General features: G+C 52.8%; 6 protein-coding genes across 6 annotated transcripts; 3 read left to right on the top strand and 3 right to left on the bottom strand.

The window, feature by feature from the left end:
* Window positions 1-184: 184 nt before the first annotated feature.
* Window positions 185-1,980, bottom strand: DSM5745_01337 (uncharacterized protein; the record flags this gene model as incomplete). The annotated part of the gene is made up of 2 exons (XM_026743353.1): window positions 185-1,509; window positions 1,575-1,980. 2 exons carry the CDS (start codon window positions 1,978-1,980, stop codon window positions 185-187), a joined length of 1,731 nt encoding a protein of 576 aa, XP_026609198.1.
* Window positions 1,981-3,109: 1,129 nt separating this feature from the next.
* DSM5745_01338 (Rab geranylgeranyltransferase subunit beta BET2) lies at window positions 3,110-4,335 on the bottom strand (the record flags this gene model as incomplete). The annotated part of the gene is made up of 5 exons (XM_026743354.1): window positions 3,110-3,152; window positions 3,208-3,332; window positions 3,379-3,830; window positions 3,886-4,171; window positions 4,237-4,335. 5 exons carry the CDS (start codon window positions 4,333-4,335, stop codon window positions 3,110-3,112), a joined length of 1,005 nt encoding a protein of 334 aa, XP_026609199.1.
* Window positions 4,336-7,537: 3,202 nt separating this feature from the next.
* DSM5745_01339 (putative Rho GTPase activator (Bem2)) lies at window positions 7,538-9,608 on the top strand (the record flags this gene model as incomplete). Its single annotated transcript, XM_026743355.1, has 3 exons — window positions 7,538-8,775; window positions 8,827-8,921; window positions 8,974-9,608. The coding sequence occupies 3 exons, from the start codon at window positions 7,538-7,540 to the stop codon at window positions 9,606-9,608; spliced, it is 1,968 nt and encodes a 655-aa protein (XP_026609200.1).
* A 1,006-nt stretch (window positions 9,609-10,614) lies between these two features.
* On the bottom strand, window positions 10,615-11,327 carry DSM5745_01340 (ribosome biogenesis protein RRS1; the record flags this gene model as incomplete). Its single annotated transcript, XM_026743356.1, has 2 exons — window positions 10,615-11,218; window positions 11,272-11,327. The coding sequence occupies 2 exons, from the start codon at window positions 11,325-11,327 to the stop codon at window positions 10,615-10,617; spliced, it is 660 nt and encodes a 219-aa protein (XP_026609201.1).
* Window positions 11,328-11,654: 327 nt separating this feature from the next.
* On the top strand, window positions 11,655-13,226 carry DSM5745_01341 (mitochondrial 37S ribosomal protein mS29; the record flags this gene model as incomplete). Its single annotated transcript, XM_026743357.1, has 2 exons — window positions 11,655-12,294; window positions 12,358-13,226. 2 exons carry the CDS (start codon window positions 11,655-11,657, stop codon window positions 13,224-13,226), a joined length of 1,509 nt encoding a protein of 502 aa, XP_026609202.1.
* Window positions 13,227-13,887: 661 nt separating this feature from the next.
* Window positions 13,888-17,662, top strand: DSM5745_01342 (uncharacterized protein; the record flags this gene model as incomplete). The annotated part of the gene is made up of 2 exons (XM_026743358.1): window positions 13,888-14,202; window positions 14,264-17,662. 2 exons carry the CDS (start codon window positions 13,888-13,890, stop codon window positions 17,660-17,662), a joined length of 3,714 nt encoding a protein of 1,237 aa, XP_026609203.1.
* Between the last annotated feature and the right edge of the window lie 804 nt (window positions 17,663-18,466).

The following is an 18,466-nucleotide window of genomic DNA, read 5'->3' on the forward strand; positions in this document are numbered from 1 at the left end:
AGCAACAGAAACATATATAATGGGCCACGGCGTACTTATATGGTAGGAACGATAACTTCGATAACGCTCAAACAAGCACGGGTCCAAGATTAACCTTTGCTCGCAATACTGTACCTTGGCTTCTATGAATGCAACAAAACAACCATCAAGAGCGAGACGCGCCGAGCGAAAGGGGGAGCGGAGATCAAGAGCTCCCATCCATATAGAGGCGGTCGAAATCATCGTCTGCAACCTCGGAGATTGTCGCGTCCGGCGAACTAACACGGGCTGCGGAGGGAGCTTTTAACGCGTTCTCAGGTTCGGCTGCATATATTGGGTTTTCATCCGTGGCCAGCTTCGTGAGAGATCCGGCTAGAGGGTTGAACGAATAACCCGATGGGCTCTCTTGGCATTCGAATGGGCTGTATCCGACATAATGTGCATCTCCCCCGAAGAGAAACTGAGGGGACAGCCCTCTATCGGTCCGCTTCATCACGGGTGAATGCCAACCGACCAGGGGATCGATCCGACCAAAGGCATTGAGCATCGGCTCCATGTTCTCCTTGTCAGCGCTTGTGCGAGAGCCTTTCTCGAGTAGGTTTGAGGAATGAGTAGCATGGCGTGGTGAGTGAGGGTCGGCATTGATTGCAATGTCTCTTCGCAGGAAGAGTGGCTGCGAGGCAGCAGTCTCCCCTTGGACAAATCTATGCTGGTCCTCCGGTCTAGGTTCTCGGGGTACGGACATATCACGGAATATCGTGAACTTGCTGTGTTGTTTGAAGTCATGGTCACGGAGGGCTAACGCAAACTCCTCCAGGTTGTCCCCGACAGACATCTGACCCCCAAGGCGACCAAATGTTTGAACCGTAGCTCGTTCAGGGGTATATAGATGGGGTTGATCAACTTCGCCACCAAAGGAGTCGCCGTCTCGCCTGATATTCTTCTTTGCTCTCTTTCCATCCACTTCGCGTTGAGCGTTTGGGTCTAGCTGAGCAAGCACGCGCTTGGGACGAGTGGCCCGCTTCTTCGGTATCGGCGTCTCCCCCTTCAGAGGACTGCTGTCTTCAACGTTGCCTGAGATCACGCGCTGCTTCCGCAAGACACCAGTCGGTGAGAATACCAGTTCAGTCGGCTCCACTCCCATCGATGTCCTCTCCATCATCTTCAAGATGCTCTCGTCCTTCTTTTGATTGCGCTTTCGTTTCATCTGTTCGGTGGCGGAGTCAAAAATGTCCATTCCGGGCCACAGAACACCCTTGAGTCTTGAAATCTCATCCGCTCTGTCTTTGTCCACCTCGCTACCATTCGAATACGCAAGGCTATCATTGTCGTCCACGAAAGGATCGTAAATGAAGGGCCCGTTCAAGGATTTCGCTTCCTGACCTTCCTCTGACCGGAGAGGGTTCGGCCAGCACGGCGTGGCTTGTGTTAATGATGGAGATGAATCGTCCTCGTTTTCACGCTTCCAGTGGTCAGGTACACTTCCCACGGTCTGCTCATGTGGTGATGGCGTGGGTGCCTGCGGGTACCCTATTTGGAGACGAAAAGGTCAGCAAATCGCATGATGCGGGCCCACTATAACAGTACTTCCTTACCTGCATTGTTTCTCGAGCTCAAGAAAGGGTCCGAGAGGCGTGGATCAATGTAGTCCGGAAGGTTGTTGTGTGGGTTATCGGTTGGTAACGGCGTGATCTGATACCCGTTGTCCCTGTCCGTAGGCCCAACCGTATCTGGCACGGCATACTTCCCCTGTGATTTTCTCCTGCGTGAGTCCTTGGACGACATCCGATCCGACAAGAGCTTCGCCAGGTTGTTGGCCTTGTACCATTGATTGTAGTCCTCGAGTAAGGCCTCGGCTTGTGGCTCCTGGTGGCTGCGTACTTGAAGCTTGAAGTAGTGGGAGAGGTGAGCCTTGGAGGCAACGTGAGTTAGCAGATGCGAGACATCGCTGAACTTGGGATGCTTCGGGCAGATGTTGCACAGCAACGCTGTGGCATCCATCGTCGGCAGGATCGCCTCGAGGGCTCCTGGTTCAATGCACGCTGGCAGGCGAGCTGGGCAGAAGCTGGGGAAGCAACAAGTTGCAGGTCGTGGCTTTCATGAGAGGGCAACAAGGCACGCGACAGGAAACCAATATAGAAAGACTGATCCTGAGGATAGAGACACCGACTTCCTTAGAAGTGGAAAGTGAGGCAACTGAGGAAGGGCTATCAACTGGCCGGGGACTTGCCTGAGAGTGCCATTGCCGCCGTGGCGGGTAGGAAGGGAGACAACGTAGAGCAGAGTAGAGCTGGGAGTCAGAAGCAGGTGCAACCCTCGGCCTCGAGGAAGGCAGGTGCCAACATCGGGCCGGGGTCGGGGAGGCTCAGCGAGCGCCATATATCGATCAGTCATTAAAACACAAATGTACTAGAAGGAGGTAGTGTTAGGCCGGGGAAGCCAGGAACCAATGACTACTGCTGCTGCTCATCGTCCCAACTGCAGTACAGCTGGGATATGTCCAGTCTTGACAGTGTCTACCTACTCTTCTGCCTCTCACTCTAGTGGATCGTTGGGCAATCTGCTAGAAAGGAAGTTGGTATAGATAAGGTGCCAAAGGATCGTGACAAAAAAGGTAATGATATAGAGTGGTCTCGCTCTTGACACTGGCAAGTTTCTGGCTCCCGGCTTCGTGGTCACTACCAGGCCCTTTTTGCACTTAGTCGTTGAGTTCCAAGCTGCCAATACAATAAAAAAAAATACATATATAAAAAATTCGATGGGATGACCCGGGGTCGAATCGGGGACCTCTAGTAGATACCTGAGGAATGTTGTCTTCAGATTGTAGCCCAGTCCTGGTAAAAGATGTAGGAATTGAGATACAGAACAGACAGAAGTAGATGTTCATTAATAAGGTATTAAGTACTTCATGATTGTGCCACTGTGTCTTAACGGCCGATGTCCAGGCCATTGTAGAGGGGTGAAGCGGAAATAAGTCACAGTGCCTGAGATCCAATCTTCTCCCGCATTGTATCCCATAAGCCACAGAAAGAAAGAAATATGGGTTATTAGATTGCAGGAGGTGGGGGTTATAAAACGAGATCGGAAAGGAATCCCCTCTCGAGAACGATGTGTAGGATAAAACATCATGCTACGCAGACAAGACTTTGCTTGTGATTGCTTTCGGCATACAACTGAACGACATGGTCAGCATGACTGCCAGACTCATGACGGCTTTGGGCTACTCACTAGACGGGATCTACTTCCTCAACACCTTCGAACCCAAGAAGGCTTAAGCCGGCCACGGCAAAGTGCGTATGGAAGACATCGACGGCATTGTCGGGACGGTCGGCAAAACCACCAGCCTCTGGATCCTATGGAGGGTTAGCTAAGCACTCGTGCTGGATTGGGGTTACAAACCTGACAGTGTAGGATGTAGGCAACAAGTTTAGGACCATCAATCCAGTCGAGCTTGTCAATCATGGCCAAGCTCGCTCCAACCCACCAGCTATAACAAGCGTCTGCTAGTTTCTCCGGCCGCCCATTGAGCCCGCCGTGTTCGAGCTGTCGCTCGCTAAGCCAGCCACCTAAGCGGTCCTTGTCGACCAGATCTAATCGCCCGGCAATAGCAAGTGCTCCTACACAGGTAAAGACCTGACCGGCGTGCGACTCCGCACCGGGAGTGACTCCGTATCCTCCATCCAGATTTTCGCATTTCTGGACATATGAGACAGCCTTGGTAACATCAACCAAGTGCAAAAGCCCCAGGAGAGATAAGGCGTTGAGCGCTCCATAGAGAAACCTGGTATCCAACTCGCCCCACTCGTCACCCATGAAAGAGCCAGACTCCCTGTCCTGTAGCCCTGCGATGACTGAAAACACTTAGCCAGGCGCTCTTTACCCAGGTGCATAAGGGTCATATCGTACAGGATCCGACTTTCTGCTTGCCGCCCAACCCGCGCTTTTCCAGCTCATCAACAGCGTCCAAGGTCACCAGAATCTGCACAGCAGACACTGTGTACAGCAGATGTGCATCGTGGCCTGGTGCAGCACCGAAACCACCATTTTCTTGCTGGCATGAGAGGACAAAGTCCACAGCGTTGTCGCGCGGCAAGCCGTCCGGGCACCCAAGGAGATGCAAAGCCGTCAAGCCCCAGTAGACTCCATTAAGTCGCAGGTGCTCTGTGAGCCAGTATTCCAGCTCATCTTTCCGCTACCAAAACCTGTCAACCGTCTCCTCGCGAAGAGAAGTGGCACGGTAGGAAAAGGACGACGCACGCTATCCAGTTTTTTGATGTAGTCAATATGCTTCTCGGCGTATAGCTTCTGATCGGCAAGCGTCCCAGCGGCCCTGCCAGGGCCTGAAGCCAAAGACATTTAGGCGTAGAAGTATGAGGTTAGTAACTGACAAAAGACCAAGGTCCAGAATGGCAATATTCGCCGTTATAGGACAACTGCAGGAATTCCGGCCCAAGACCGAGTTGAAACAAGCGCCTAGCTGATTATTTCAGGTTAGCATGACATTGCTGGCGTTAAAAAGGACGCCGGTGCGCCACAGAATAATGTGGTACCTAGTAGCCTTGGGCTCGGCACGTGTCCAAAGTTTTTGCAGGGATGCTGACAGGGATTGTGTGTCGAGAGGCCCGAGCGCACGTGACTTAGCGCATATCACATAAGCAAGTGGATCATGTTTCAGATTTCGAGAATAACAGGCACAAGTTGCATAAAGCAACCTTGTGAGCAAGCCTGAATCTGCTCCCGTGAGGAGAATTTGATACTGAGCCATGACCCGACTGGCCTCCGCTTGTCTAAGTTCTCACTGATGGTTGATCTGCGCGACATGGGCCTAATTAAGCCAGCGATCATCGAGGTAGGCATACTCCGTAGTTGGACAGACACGAGATGATCGATCCAACCTCCCACGTGTTTCCAGATGTCGTACAGGCAAAGTACAAAGAGTACTAAAAAAAAGCAGTACGGAGAAGACCGATTTACTTCTCAAGTTCTTAGTATTCCGTACAGGGCCTACAGGATTTTGCGTCTCTAGGCATATTCATTTCGCTTACTCCCACTTAAGGCTCCGGCTTTATAGGCTCGGTCTATTTATGGTTCTCAGCTCCCAAAATGCCATCAACGCTTGACGATTCCGGAATCATGGAAGCAGCTAGATAGGCCGTACTAGAACCCTAAAGTACCCCAGTAGATTAAACCATGCTTGTCTTCTTGATTGAACAATCACCATGCAAACATTGCCGCCTGTTCTTGTAGATACGGCAATCCCAATCTAATAGACGCTCGGTATCTGGCAGTCCGGCCAATTGGTTTACTATACGGAGTATCCCCTGATGACTCGAAGATCCCCTCATGCCACTGTATAATATTTGACAATAATTGCTGATTATTACTTTTAATATCTGGGTTATCAATGATATTGTCGGTGTAGCCTGGTCCAATTTTTTTCTTTTCAACCCCACTGGCAGCCTGGCGCATCAAAAGGCCCCCGAACCTTGGTTGACGACATCAGACAATCGTAGGGACTTGGTCAGGCGACTGCAAGACTATGAGGACGACCATGGTTGTGACTGCGAGGATAAAGGAGATGCTGTAAATAAGCACATCAAGATGATGATTCAGCCCTAGGGTGGGTTAACGGTGATGATGCTCTGACCTCCTCAGCCTCGTCACTCCGCCAGGTACTCGTGTCGCCGCTGGCCGGTGATTTGTTGGTGCCTTTGGATGCCCCTCGGGCGCTCTTCGGTTAGCCAATCCGTGGTCTCCATCGGAGGTCTTAGCTGGCACTAAAGATATCATCCCGCCGAGGATGCGCTGCTCGAGCCACTCGTTATCCCGCCTTGGGTCTTACTCTTGAGTCTTGCCAAACTTTCGGTGTCCAAACTGTGGTTCACAAAAGGTACGGACCAGAATGCATAATGTCTATCCTTATGAAACCGAGGTCAGAGTGACGAGATAAGAGTACGGAGTAGAACGCAGGGCACAGTCTGACAGCCCCCAGCTTACGAGGCCCCCAGTCTCCAGCCGTCAATCATCACTGTCATCAAGCGTTGCGCTCCGATCAGACTCAGTCTGTTCCTGGGACGAAAACACTCTAAGGAAGCCTGGGATCAGCCGGTGGCTTCACCAAGACATCAGCGACCCCCGACCCATGGATGCGCTGGTTCCAACATCCGGCGCCAGGGAGGAACCGTAAAAGATTGTATTGCGGCTGGGTGTCTAGAGTGTAGTGCACGTCAGGTAGAAAGCTCTTATACAAATATTGTGGCCATTCTCATTAAAATTTGATGAGATGGCATCTACTTATCTCCCGGCGTATCTTGCAGAGCTGCTCGGATAGGCTGTCATTGTCAAAGCGCTCAGCAAGCCACTTGCTCCGAAACAGTTCTCCGCCATCCCCACTGGTGGTTCCCCCCTTAAAGAAGAACGGAGTTTAGTCTGACACACAGCCGCGCTTGCATCGCGCTATCAAGGAATGTGTCGTCGCTACGGCTTTTAGTCCTGGACACCTTCAGAACCGTGCGGGATTCACTTTCTCCTGTTGTCTGTCGATTATTCCTCTCCAACCGAGCCATCATCGCCTGCCTTTTCTTAGTCCTCTCGCTTTGTTGCTTTGATCCGCGCCCTTCATTGTCACATATCTTATTTTGTCTTTCTGCGAAATCACTAGCGTTGTCAATCTCCTTGCCACACTCCCTCCTGCCCCGACCGCCCGCGAACACTCCCAAAGAAGAGAAGACGAGGAATTCATTCTGTGCAAACCACCCAGCGCCAATTTATCGACTGAAAACTATTGTCGACATTGGACAACATATAGAAAGAGAAGAAACCCTCGGAACGCCCTCCGGACTCACGAAATAGTATGAGCGGCGCGGCTTGGTATGTTGACATCCCCGTCTACAACTCCTGGCGGCACAGGTTTCAGACTTCTAGTCAGGCACTCACTGTGCTCTGAAACGATTTCTTCAGGACTGGGGGCTGGGTCCAATCGCTCTCTCTGCGACTTGGAAAAGCCCACCAAGGATCCATGCATCGGATCGTTGTCCACTTCGTTTCAGATCTCATTGTCCCGCTGTGCCTTGGATCTGTTAATCCTGGAAACACCTGCCGCTGCAGATGACCCGAGTCCTTGGGAGAAATAACTAACACTTATGATGCAATCGGCTGCAGATTCAACCGAACCAAAAGATACTCCGAATACCGCTTCTTCATCATTCGTTCGTACCTGAATATACAAGATTGGCGAGGCTGGTTCTAGTCCAATCACCCTGGCTGTGACCCTGAGCGATTGATACCCACAAACACCGAGATTTCTTTGCGTTTTGGAACGTTGGAGGTATTGGACGCAGTATCGCAGGCCGGAGTGAAGGTGCTGGGGATTGGTCGGATGTTCATGGTCAGTCCTCGTCCGCGTATTGTTGACTCATGTCCTGTTGACCGTTGACGTGTGAATAGGCTGATATTGCCCGACTGTTCCTTTGAAGCCGACCTCTTTATCTGCGTTTGGCACTTCCGTCGCTCAAATCGTCTCCTACCAACCCAAACCAATACATCAACCATCGCCAAAATGCCTTCGAGACACTCTGTGGTTCCGAACCTGGATCTGAGCCCATCCACGCTGCAGGCGGGAACGAAGAACTCCTCTCCTCTGTCACCTGGTGCTCAGAGCTCCGACGGTCTCAGCCCCCTGACGCCTCACTCGCCAAAGTCTTCCTCCAGTTCACAATTCTTCAAAGGGGCCACAATACGCCCCGTCACTCAAGACTCAAACCAGACAACCGATAGTCCAACGTTCCCTGCATCTCCTGGTGCCGCTACAGAACCACCAACTCCAGGTTTCACAGCTATACCGCAGTACCCGCCGTCGCCTAGGGAGTCGCCCAAGCACACGCGTGATCCCTCGCGGTCCTTCTTCGCCAGCCTCAAGGCACCAAAGTACTCTCACAAGGCACAAAGATCGGACGGTTCGGGAAATTCTGCAGAGAAACCGAAGAGCCGCGGTAGCTCTAGGGATCGCAGGGCGCAGGTGACGTCAAAACTTTATGAATCGTCTCCTGATCTCCCAGCGATGATCGCTCAACACGAAGCCGGTAGGTACCAGTTGAGCGTTGGCATTCCCAAGGTGTCCAAAATTAACTCTAGTCAAGATGGCAACCTCCCCGACGAAAAGCACACCCAGACTCAAACGACAGAGCTCAAAAAGGTGGGAACTGAATTGGATGGGTACAGCTCGCTCAAGAAGACGAAACCACGATTCGCCAACCTTCTATCCCGCTCCCGGTCGATCAGGGTGGACGACTCAGCAAAGAGCCGAGCACCGAATAGGCGTCCGTCTACCAGTCTTTTGAGACTCGAAGAGAATTGCAAGCCAGAAACGCAGGAGTCTGCAAAATCTCGACAAGAGCGTGGGATAAAAACAGCTGGAAGCGGCAGTACCAGGGGATTGCCTGTCGAACGACCTGCGGAATTTGGCAATAACTTGACGGCACGGAAGGGGTCACTGGTGCCTTCGGCGTCCTTGAGCCAAGTGTCGGGTGCTTCGGCCGCCATATTCAACAATCTCAAGCAATCTTCCAGCGGAGCAGCCGATCGATTAGGAAAGGCCGGCAAAGGCTTCTTCGGCAAGATCACGAGGAGTGGTAGCACTAACGAGCGCGAGTTGGTCGCAGATGATAATTATGTTTGTTCTGTCATCAACCTGCCCTTGATCGAGCAAGCACGCCGGACACGCATCGCCAAACGACTCGAGGACTGTAGGGATAAGACTGAGTTCTGGATGCCCGCTTTGCCGTATCGTTGCATAGAGTAAGTTCTCAGGTGACTTGACGAGGCTATCGATTACTGACCTGAAACCAGTTACCTCAACTTTAAAGGATGTGAGGAGGAAGGGCTCTACCGTGTGCCAGGAAGTGGCAAGGAAGTAAAGCACTGGCAAAGACGCTTCGATACAGGTAGGTGTCTTGCTCATTTGCTAATCTGACTATGTGCTCACCAAACCTGCAGAGTTGGATGTAAGCCTCTTTGATGAACCAGATCTTTATGACATCAACACTATTGGCTCCATGTTCAAAGCTTGGCTGCGCGAACTACCGGACGAACTATTCCCCAAAGAGACTCAAGCCATGATCGCTGAAAAATGCGAGGGTGCTACTACGGCACCACAATTGCTAAAAGATGAGCTCTCAAAATTGCCTCCCTATCATTACTACCTTCTCTTCGCCATCACCTGCCATCTCAACCTTCTCCACTCATACGTCGACCAAAACAAAATGGATTACCGCAACCTTTGCATTTGCTTCCAGCCTTGCATGAAAATTGATGCATTCTGTTTCCAATTCCTGGTTTGCGACTGGAAGAATTGCTGGCAGGGCTGCTGGACGGAGAAAGAGTGGCTCCAGCGCGAAAAGGAAATGGACGAGCGAGAAAAGGCACCCGAAGGAAAAGAGACTCAGGCGCCCAGTGTCGACGAGAGGGCCGTTTCATCTGGCAGCAGTCAAAGCAGCACTTATGAAGCGCCGCCCCGTCCCGAGACGCCAAAGCCTCACAAGAAAAAGCCCCGGAAGATTGAAACCTCGCATACAAGGAGCGTATCCCAGCTCCCCGAGCTTGGTCCCCCTCTGTCACCGATTCAGATCTGAGGCGCTCATTCTGAAGACACGCTCTAACAAAGCAGACTTCTGACTCTGCGATTTGAGCGCCTTGGCCAGGCAGTCTGAGTAAAAAATCAGATAGGCTGGCCTATCCTATACCATTTGTCATTTCGGCGCGAAGATCGCGCCCTACGAGATCTTCGGCGGGAACCGTGGATCAAGCACCTTGGTCGAGATCCGAGATTGTACATTATCTCGTGCGATTTTGTCTCTTTTTGCGAACGTTTTGCCCATTCATTTCCCTACGGGGACTGGGCTTGTCTATGTTTGAGTCTTATCAGTTTTCGAGAAGTCGTTTCGTTTCCCCCCCCTCATCTCGCGAAATTGCATGTCTGGCGCGTTTGGAGTCTGGTCGCTGTTTCTTCACCTCATTTTTGGCTGTAGAGATTGTTTCTCTTTCATTTACCATTTGCTATTGTGTTTATGTTCTCTCCACCTTAGAGTTGTTACTTGACTGCCTTGAGCGTTTGGCTATCGAATATTATTGCACAGGCCATTTTTTTACACTTGCATGTATGTGTTTTGGAGCCTCTGAACCCGGTCTATCGTTTTCACATTGGAGCCATGTCGCGGCATCTCATAGCACTCAATCCACTTTTTCTAATGGATTTCTCTTTGCCTTCCCCCGTAGACTCATAGGCTGAAATGAGACAAAAAATATGCGCATCGCCCCAAGGCTATTTGAGGTTTTGTAGCGAATCCAACGAATTAGAAACCGACCACTATCCGAACGACATGCACCCAATAACAGCGCTCGTCGAAGATGCAAAGCAACCATTTAGCCAGCTCCTGGAGCGCTCGGAAGAGATATGCTAACAGCTTCACGCCAATGCGCATGTACAAAGGCAATATTGCTTTTAACCCTAACAACAGGGCAACCTATAAACTCAGAACCTGATACCACTCCAGACGCCCAGATAAATCCAGCACACCAGATATCATAATCCCCAAGAGAAAGTTTTAACTTGATGTGAAAACCCCACGAGACAACAATTTATCGTCCTCCGCCGTTCTTCCTGGTATTCCGCTCATTCGCCCTCTGCTTCCTCTCGTTTCGCCGTATCCTATCCTTCCGCTCTGCCCGCGACATACCACGGATCGAGCTGCCCTGGGCCGCGGCCTCCTCTTCCTTCTTCCAGTCCTTTTCCTTCACCTCAACCAGCCACTGATCATCATCCTTGTTCTTGCCCTTGTATCCCCATCTTGGCACCCACTCGCCAGACTCCTCGTCGTAAACCAGCTTCTTGCGACGTTCCTTATCCGCCAGCGCAGCACCGGGCTTGCTGCTGTACTTGCCGATGCCCTTCTTGCGGGCGAACAGCTCCCATTTGGTGGGTGGCTTGGGTGTGGGGAGGGGCTTGTGGCGCGGGAGAAGTGTCGAGGGGGCGGGGAGGTTGAGGAGAACGCCCTGTTGCGAGGAAGTGATGGTGCAGGTGGTGAGGAGTTGGTTGAGGAGACTTTGGACGCCGTCTCGGGCGGTGGCTTTTAGGGATGCATTGAGGGGTTCGGAGCGCGGGAGCTCGAGCGGGTTGGGGTCGTTGGCGAGCAGGTGGCCGAGGTCGAATGTATATGGGGTTGGCTTCGAGACCGTGATAGGGCTGTTGCTAGGTGAGCGGATGTCCAGAGACATGATGGATATATTCGGACTTACAGTCTCTCGGGCTTGGCTTTGGAGGCAGATTTAGCCTCTGTCGTTGAGTTCGCCATCTCTGATATAGAAACTGTATGGCTACAGAGTAGTGACTTGGTGGAAACGGAAATGTCAACGTTGGAGATTATCCAAGCGGGAAAACAGAAAAAAAGTTCGGGGATAATTTTGGAGTGCCGCTTTTGCGGGCTGTGCTCCATTATACCCAGACCGCCCGCTAGAGCGGCCACTGCACTAACCGTCTACAGAAACCTGAGGAGCGGCCAAAAATGTGCTCCGACCTTCCAGTCTCTCCCGGCCGGCGACCAGGCTCCACGATCCCATTCGTCCTCTAATTATCATTGTCTGTTCAAACACTGGCCATTGCGCCGGTGTATTGCATCACAATGACTTCCGCTTTTTGCTCGGGCTGCTTGACGCAGCTTCGCCAGACACCTCGCGCCATTTTACCACCGCCGTCCACAGCAGTGCCCCGAACAGCGGCCTTCCACACATCCGCCCCTCTCCAGAAGGTGGTTCAGAAAGCCAAGGCTTCGGGATATGAGGGTCCTAGGTACCGTGTTGGGGCCAATGTCAAGATCAAGAAGAAGGGCAGACCCCAGGAGAAGTCGCGTCCTCCGCCCCCCGGAGAGCGCAAAGCCCTCCGCAAGCGGATTGTCCTCAGCAACCCGAATGCCCTCGAGGTCGAAGGGATGCAGGAGCTCAACGGAGAAACGATGGTGGATTCACGTCTTCGCGGCTCAGTCCTCGCTCTCCCCGTGCCGATGATCGATCAGTTGCGAGCTGTCCAGGCGTTCAAGACTAGCCAGGGCTGGTCGATTTTCCGCCGCCCCGGGACGGTTTCGCGACGGGAGACATTGGAGATGGGTAGACTGTTTGATCAAATCTCCAACGAAAGCGCGGGCGATAGGAGTTCACTGAAGAGAATTATTACCGGGCAGAGGAAAGCGGGAAAGAGTGTTCACTTGTTGCAGGCTATGGCGATGGGATTCACGAAGGAGTGGATTGTTGTTTCTGTTCCGGATGGTAAGTTTTATTATCGACTTGGGTCTTGAATTCCAGGCGCATTGTTTCTGACTGAGCCATTAGCACGGGATTTGGTCGTCGGGACTACCAGCTACGCGCCGCTGTCTGAGGCCCAGCCCAACTTATATGTCCAAAACGCGGCAACGGCAGAGTTGCTATCTCGTACTGCCACTGCCAACAAGAAAGTTCTTTCTAACCTCCTTGTCTCTCAGGAGCATGCCGCCCTTCCTACTGTTAAGCCTGGCATGACTCTGGAAGACCTCGCGAAGTTCGGTATTCAGGACCAAGCGAACGCATGGCCTGTTTTCCAGGCGCTGTGGGCAGAACTTACAGCAACGTCCGCGACGCCTGGCCTTGAGAAGCACTTTACTCCCCGTCCTCCTACACTCGTGACTGTTGACGCTGTCGGCTACTGGATGCAGAATACCGCTTACCACAGCATTAAGCATGAGCCTATCCACGCTCATGATTTCGTCTTTGTGCGACACTTCCTCGACTTGTTGAAGCCTGGCAAAGGAAAGTCTGCCCTGCCCAACGGCGGAGCCCTTCTTTATGCCACCTCATCCTCCAACAACCCGTCCATCTACGCCTTTGACGTCGCTCTCAAGCAAGCTGCAGCTCGCCACGCTGGCGTGAACCCCTCATCTTCCGAGTTCCCTCTCCCCGAACCATACAGCAAACCTGATACCCGCGTTCTCGAGGCTCTCAACTCGCCGAAACCTACCGTTTCCAAGGAGGGTATGCTGAACGTGCAGGAACTTGGTGGGCTGACCAAAGAGGAAGCCCGCGGCTTCCTGGAGTACTTTGCCCGCAGCGGTCTTCTTCGGGAGACGATTAGCGACGAATGGGCTAGCGAGAAGTGGACGCTGGCTGGTGGTGGCGTGGTTGGAGAGCTTGAGAAGCTGGGCAGACGGTTGCGTGTGGCTGCATAGACTTTTCCTCCTCCTTAGAGCACAATCTGGGTGTTCTTCCTTATCTTCCGTGGTTCCGGTCTATGCTCGCCTGTATTCACGGACCTCCGGATTTACCTGTATTTTACTATTTGGTTTTTGAGTCTGTGATCTGTATGCATATAATGAAATGGGTATTGTCTCGAAATTTAACTCATGGAGTCTCAGCTTTATTCAGGGCGGATTAGCATAGAAAGACCCAAGGGTATTGATGATATCTCATGTGATGCTGGCCATCCATGACAGTCAGGCGGTGCACTATAAGCAATGGTCAGCCTGTGATGGAACAACCTAAAAGCTCAATTCTTTGCATGCACTAATCGCTGCATCATTAGAGAAACAAAGAATCGATCATCAGGGGATCTTGGAGTTGAGAGACGAGCAGCTTGACGCAAGTTGGCCGCTAAGCCTCACCCCCACTCAACGCTGCGGCCACTTCTGCATCTTCTCTCTCGCTCCCCTTCGAACCAAGTTGAGCCTTATAGAGCCTCGGAGGCTGTGTTTGCGCCTGACACACTCAGCGCTCCATTTCCATCGTTGAATGATCCGGGTCCTCCTTCCCCGCACCGCATCAACAACAGCACCCTGCTAAACGCCCGTTCGCGACAGCGCTCCCCGCGCTCCGAGGACTCGTCTCGAGACGATGCCCAACTCGTATCAATATACGAACTCCAATCGACCGCCTACCTCCGCGCCCCCTGCCCCAGAATGGCGAGTCCCGGCAGCACCACCGAGGCCATCAGGGCGCCCAGTCGCAAGCCCCCCACCACCGCCGCCTCCTCCGTCCTACAACCCGGCAACGGCCAGCTACGGTCCGAGTCCTAGTTACAGTCCGATTCCAGGAAGCGCTGGCGCAAACGTGCCCCCGATCTCTGGCTTTGCCGGCGTCAGTACCGCAAGCTGGGGCGTGAACTACAACAGGCAGAACTATATGCAGACGCCGCCTCCTCCGCTGCCAGTGAGTTGTTTCGGTGCGCGGTGTAAGACTTTGATGTTCCCTTGCTAAAAGGTTGTTCTAGCCTCGACCTTCAAGTACCTCTGGCCAACAGCCCAATGCCCAGTCTCCGATAGTAAGCCCCGCGGATTTCTACCAGCCTTCGGCAGCCGCGGTTCCGAGCTATGGAGGTCAGGCACCGACGGGAGATTATCACCAGCAGTGGAATTCGAATCCTGCCTATCCGCTTCAGCAGCCTGCTACTTCTTTGACACCTCCGCCACCACCTCCGCCGCCTGTTCCGCCAGTGGTCGATACACCTTCCTATCAGAACAATCCGCCGGTAGCATCGCAGACCCAGCAGTCCTGGAATCAGCCACCAGTGCCGTCATATCACAACATTCCGCCGAATTATCATTATCCTCCCAGTACCAGTCCTAGTCATCCAAGCCCTCCTCCGGCTCAGCCGGCACCCGACTTCTACCAGAATCAGAATGTTCAGCCAGGTGGTTCATTTCAGCCAGATGGGACAGTGCCACAGTCTACAGCGTCTGCTCCGCCTGTGCCTCCGAAAGCTGGTCCTTCCGTGTTAGGATCCGGAGGCCCCTCAGATTGGGAGCACCTCTCTCCCACCGCGGGTGATATTGATGATGTAGCTGTTTTCAGACCCAGGCTAGACACCCCGGTAAATGCCGGCTACGGATTGACTTCGGATCATGGGGCTGGCACTCCGGGGACTGTAGGAAACGGTCACTCGCCAGCCCCTTCATTTTCGAACCTAGACTATACGAAGCCAGCAGTGAGCGCAGAGTCATCTCAGCATTACTTGGGGCAGTCACCTACCAGTCCAGGAACTCACTATGATTTCCAGCCGCCTGCTCATCCGGTCAGGATGGACACTGTCGGGTCAGATTATACCGCGGTGTCTGTTATTGCTAACTCCGAAAACATCGACGGCGTTATTGAAGCATGGAATAAGCCCATCTCAGCGGATCACAGATCTTCATCGATCCAGCAGAGCCCTAGAATCGAACCAGAGCCGATCAATAGACCGTCGTCAGTACAACAGAGCCCCAGAGTTGAGCCGGAGCCGGTCTCCCTTCATTCGACACCAAGTCCGGTAGAAACTCCCTTAGCAAAGCAGCGGGAACCTGCAGCGCCGGGAGAAAGGGCTCAGATTGACCGAGTCGGTAGCGTGAAGGGTGTCAACGAATCTGTCAGAACAACGGAATCTCCTCGGCCTCCATCCAGGCAAGTAGATCGCTATGACGATCTTGATTCCTGGTCGCAGTCCTCTTTAGAGCGCTATGTGGCCATGTTGCGGAAAGAGGCTGTTGCTGACTCCGATGAGGAGCGCTTCAAGATCTTCACAACTTTTATGGCCAAGGAAACAAAGCTGCGTGAAATCTTATACAGCATCGAACATGAGGCCGACGCCGCTGCAAGTGCCCCAAAGCAACCGCCTACAATCCAAACTCCGTTGAAGGAGCCAGAAGATGTTAAGCCGAAACAGCCCACTCCCGATGAATCGGGCTTGATACCCGTCGAAACTGAAGAGGGATATTTTGCGCCGGCCAGCAATTCGGACGATGTGGAAGACGGCAGTTATAGTCCAGGCGGACGCCCTATACTTCCCAGGCTCCATACCCCTCACCCTGCAGCTCTCCATAGGTCAGCATCCAACCCGGGAGGCCATAAGTATACCGCAAGTCACGCTGTCGCAGCACATGCGCTACGGTCTACATCGGTACCGCCCAACGAAGGTCCAGTATACTCACCTCTCTCAACGAATCCACCGCAGCGAATCTATACGCCCTTTAAATATACTGAAGGGCCTCAGAGAGGCTCTGACAAACTACAAATCGAACGGCCAGCGTACCAAGCTTACTCTGCTTTGCGTCAGGCACAAGCAGAAAGTGGACGTGTGATGGCGGACACGCCGGCGCCAACTGAAGGCAATCGGAAGCGGGCTACCTCCGGTGCTTCTATCCAGAACGAGATGGACGAAACCTTTGTTGGTTTGATTCGAGAAAAGAGTGTCACGTATCGAAAGAAACCCCCTCAGACTTCAACGCCTCCACCCCTGCCACTTTCTCTTCGACAAGGGAAACCGCCCGGTCCAGTTGAGGAGCTGCGCACTGTCACCTCGTCGCCTGTGAATAGGCAGTCTGAAAGCTTGTTGCACACTACGGTGAGAAGGGACCTGGAAAAGTATCCTAACGACTTTAGTTGGGTACGTGAGACCGGTCGAACCTGGGAAGCGGCTAGTAAGACTCGCAAGGAGAACCTAGACAAAGAACGAGTCAAACGTCAGGAGGAGTCTGAAAGCCATATTGATGCATTGTTCAATGGCAAGGAGATTGGCTATGCAGATATCAACATCCTCGAGGAAGAGTTTCGCCAAACGGAAGCACGTACCCAGCTGGAGGAGGAACGAAAAGAACTCGAGGACTTCATTTCCAACGTCTATGAACCGGTGGATAAGCGGTTGAAAGAGGAAATATCTACCCTACAAGTCCATTACGACTCTGCACTCACCCAGCTTGACCGGGAGAACAGCAACAATCAAGACGGCGCAGACAAGCAAAGCATATCTCACACAATGAAGATTGTGAACGAGATCTATAGTCGACTTGAGATGAGACACCACAAGCGTCTAGAAATTGCTTTGGACCGCGAGCGTCGGCGAAAGAAGGCCGAGAGACGGCCTCTTGTTTTCATGGGTGATTCTGCGGCGCTGAAAAAGCTCGACAGCGAGTTTGATCAAATGGAAAAACAGAATGTCCTAGAGGCCGCACGAGCCCGGGATGAAAGGGCAAACAGGCTCATGGACCTATTCGACGATGCCATCATGCGTGGACTCGGAGAGAATCAGAGTCTCCTCGATGAGCTCTCAGCCAAGGTGACCCGAGTCGATGAAGCCGCCATTCGCTCATCCGGCCTCCCAGACGCAGAAATCGAACAGATCCTCAAATCCGTACACAGCTTGGTAGAGTGCCTTCGCAAAGACTCCGAGTCCAGCCTCCACAGCTTCGGCGTCGCCGACTCGGCCCTCAACAACGCGGACTACAGCGTATCCGTCGCCGAGGCCCGCTACTCCAATGCAGAACCCGAAGTGTTCCGCCAGTTAGATGCCGAGAAGAGGAAGGAAGACGCCAAGATCCAGGATAACCTGCGCACCAAGCTGCAGAGTGTCCGCGTTGGACCTGCAAAGATCACCGTTGCAATCAACGACGCCCTGCGCATACTAGGGAAAACGCCTTTTCCTGAGCCGCCGGTTTCTGCGGACGTCATTCCTATCGGTCAGCTTTACGATGTCTCCCTGCCGAACCCTGCTGTGCGACCTGCTAGTACGGTGGGGATAGCGGCGAGGAAGATGGAGACAGACCCGGAGCATCGGGACCGGCTGCGCAAGGCGCTGGAGGATGCGAAGAAGCGCAATGCGGCGAGACAGCGCTCGCCATCTGCGGCTGCGAAAGAATGATTATACATACAACTTACGACTCACGAATTTCTTATGCCGTTTATACCCTTTACCTTTCGCGATGCACTTGTTTTGCCTGTGTTTTTTGCATGTCGGTATAGATGGGTTAGGGCTTACTCCGTAGTTTATAGTGATAGCGATTAATCTATGATTATTCTCGTTGTATACTACCCAGTAGATGTACAAGAGTACATTAACAGAAGTGGTTCGCAGAGAAGTAAGTACGAGGCTCGACTGACCACCGCGCCACATCTACGCCGCAGCCAGCGAGTGGTAAACAGAGCACCACCCTTCTTCCAACAGCGTCAACGGGAAACTGCCTCGCGTGCGCCCTGCTGCGGCTTCAACTTTCTCCCCACAATCATTCCCACCTCTCTTCTTTCCCACATCTACTTGAGCATGCGTCAAGCTCCGTTTGGCCCATCCCACCCAGATGTCGTCATGCGGCGCGAAGCCAAACACCGCAGACAACGAACCGTGCCTCCTCAGCTCGTGGGTAAACATCGATTGCGCTGTCCTATTCTACTCAACTCTCGATAGCGCCGCAGTGTGCCCGACATTGAACAGAACCCCAGGGAGAAGGAGACGCTGAAGTGAAGACGAAGAAGGTCCGACCCAGTCTTATCTTATTTACGAGCAGACCCGCACCATGGCCGCGTTTTCTGGTTTCGTCCTGGGTCTGGCTTCGTGGTCTGTTCTGGCTCGGGAAATATCATCCAACAGAACCCTACCCTACCGCGTACCGGTCCTTTTCCTGACTCTGGTACGCTATCCACCTGGTAGGCTGGACCTGTTGGCAGATAG

This window comes from Aspergillus mulundensis, assembly GCF_003369625.1.
Source record: "Aspergillus mulundensis strain DSM 5745 chromosome Unknown scaffold_0, whole genome shotgun sequence".
Lineage (NCBI taxonomy): Eukaryota > Fungi > Ascomycota > Eurotiomycetes > Eurotiales > Aspergillaceae > Aspergillus > Aspergillus mulundensis.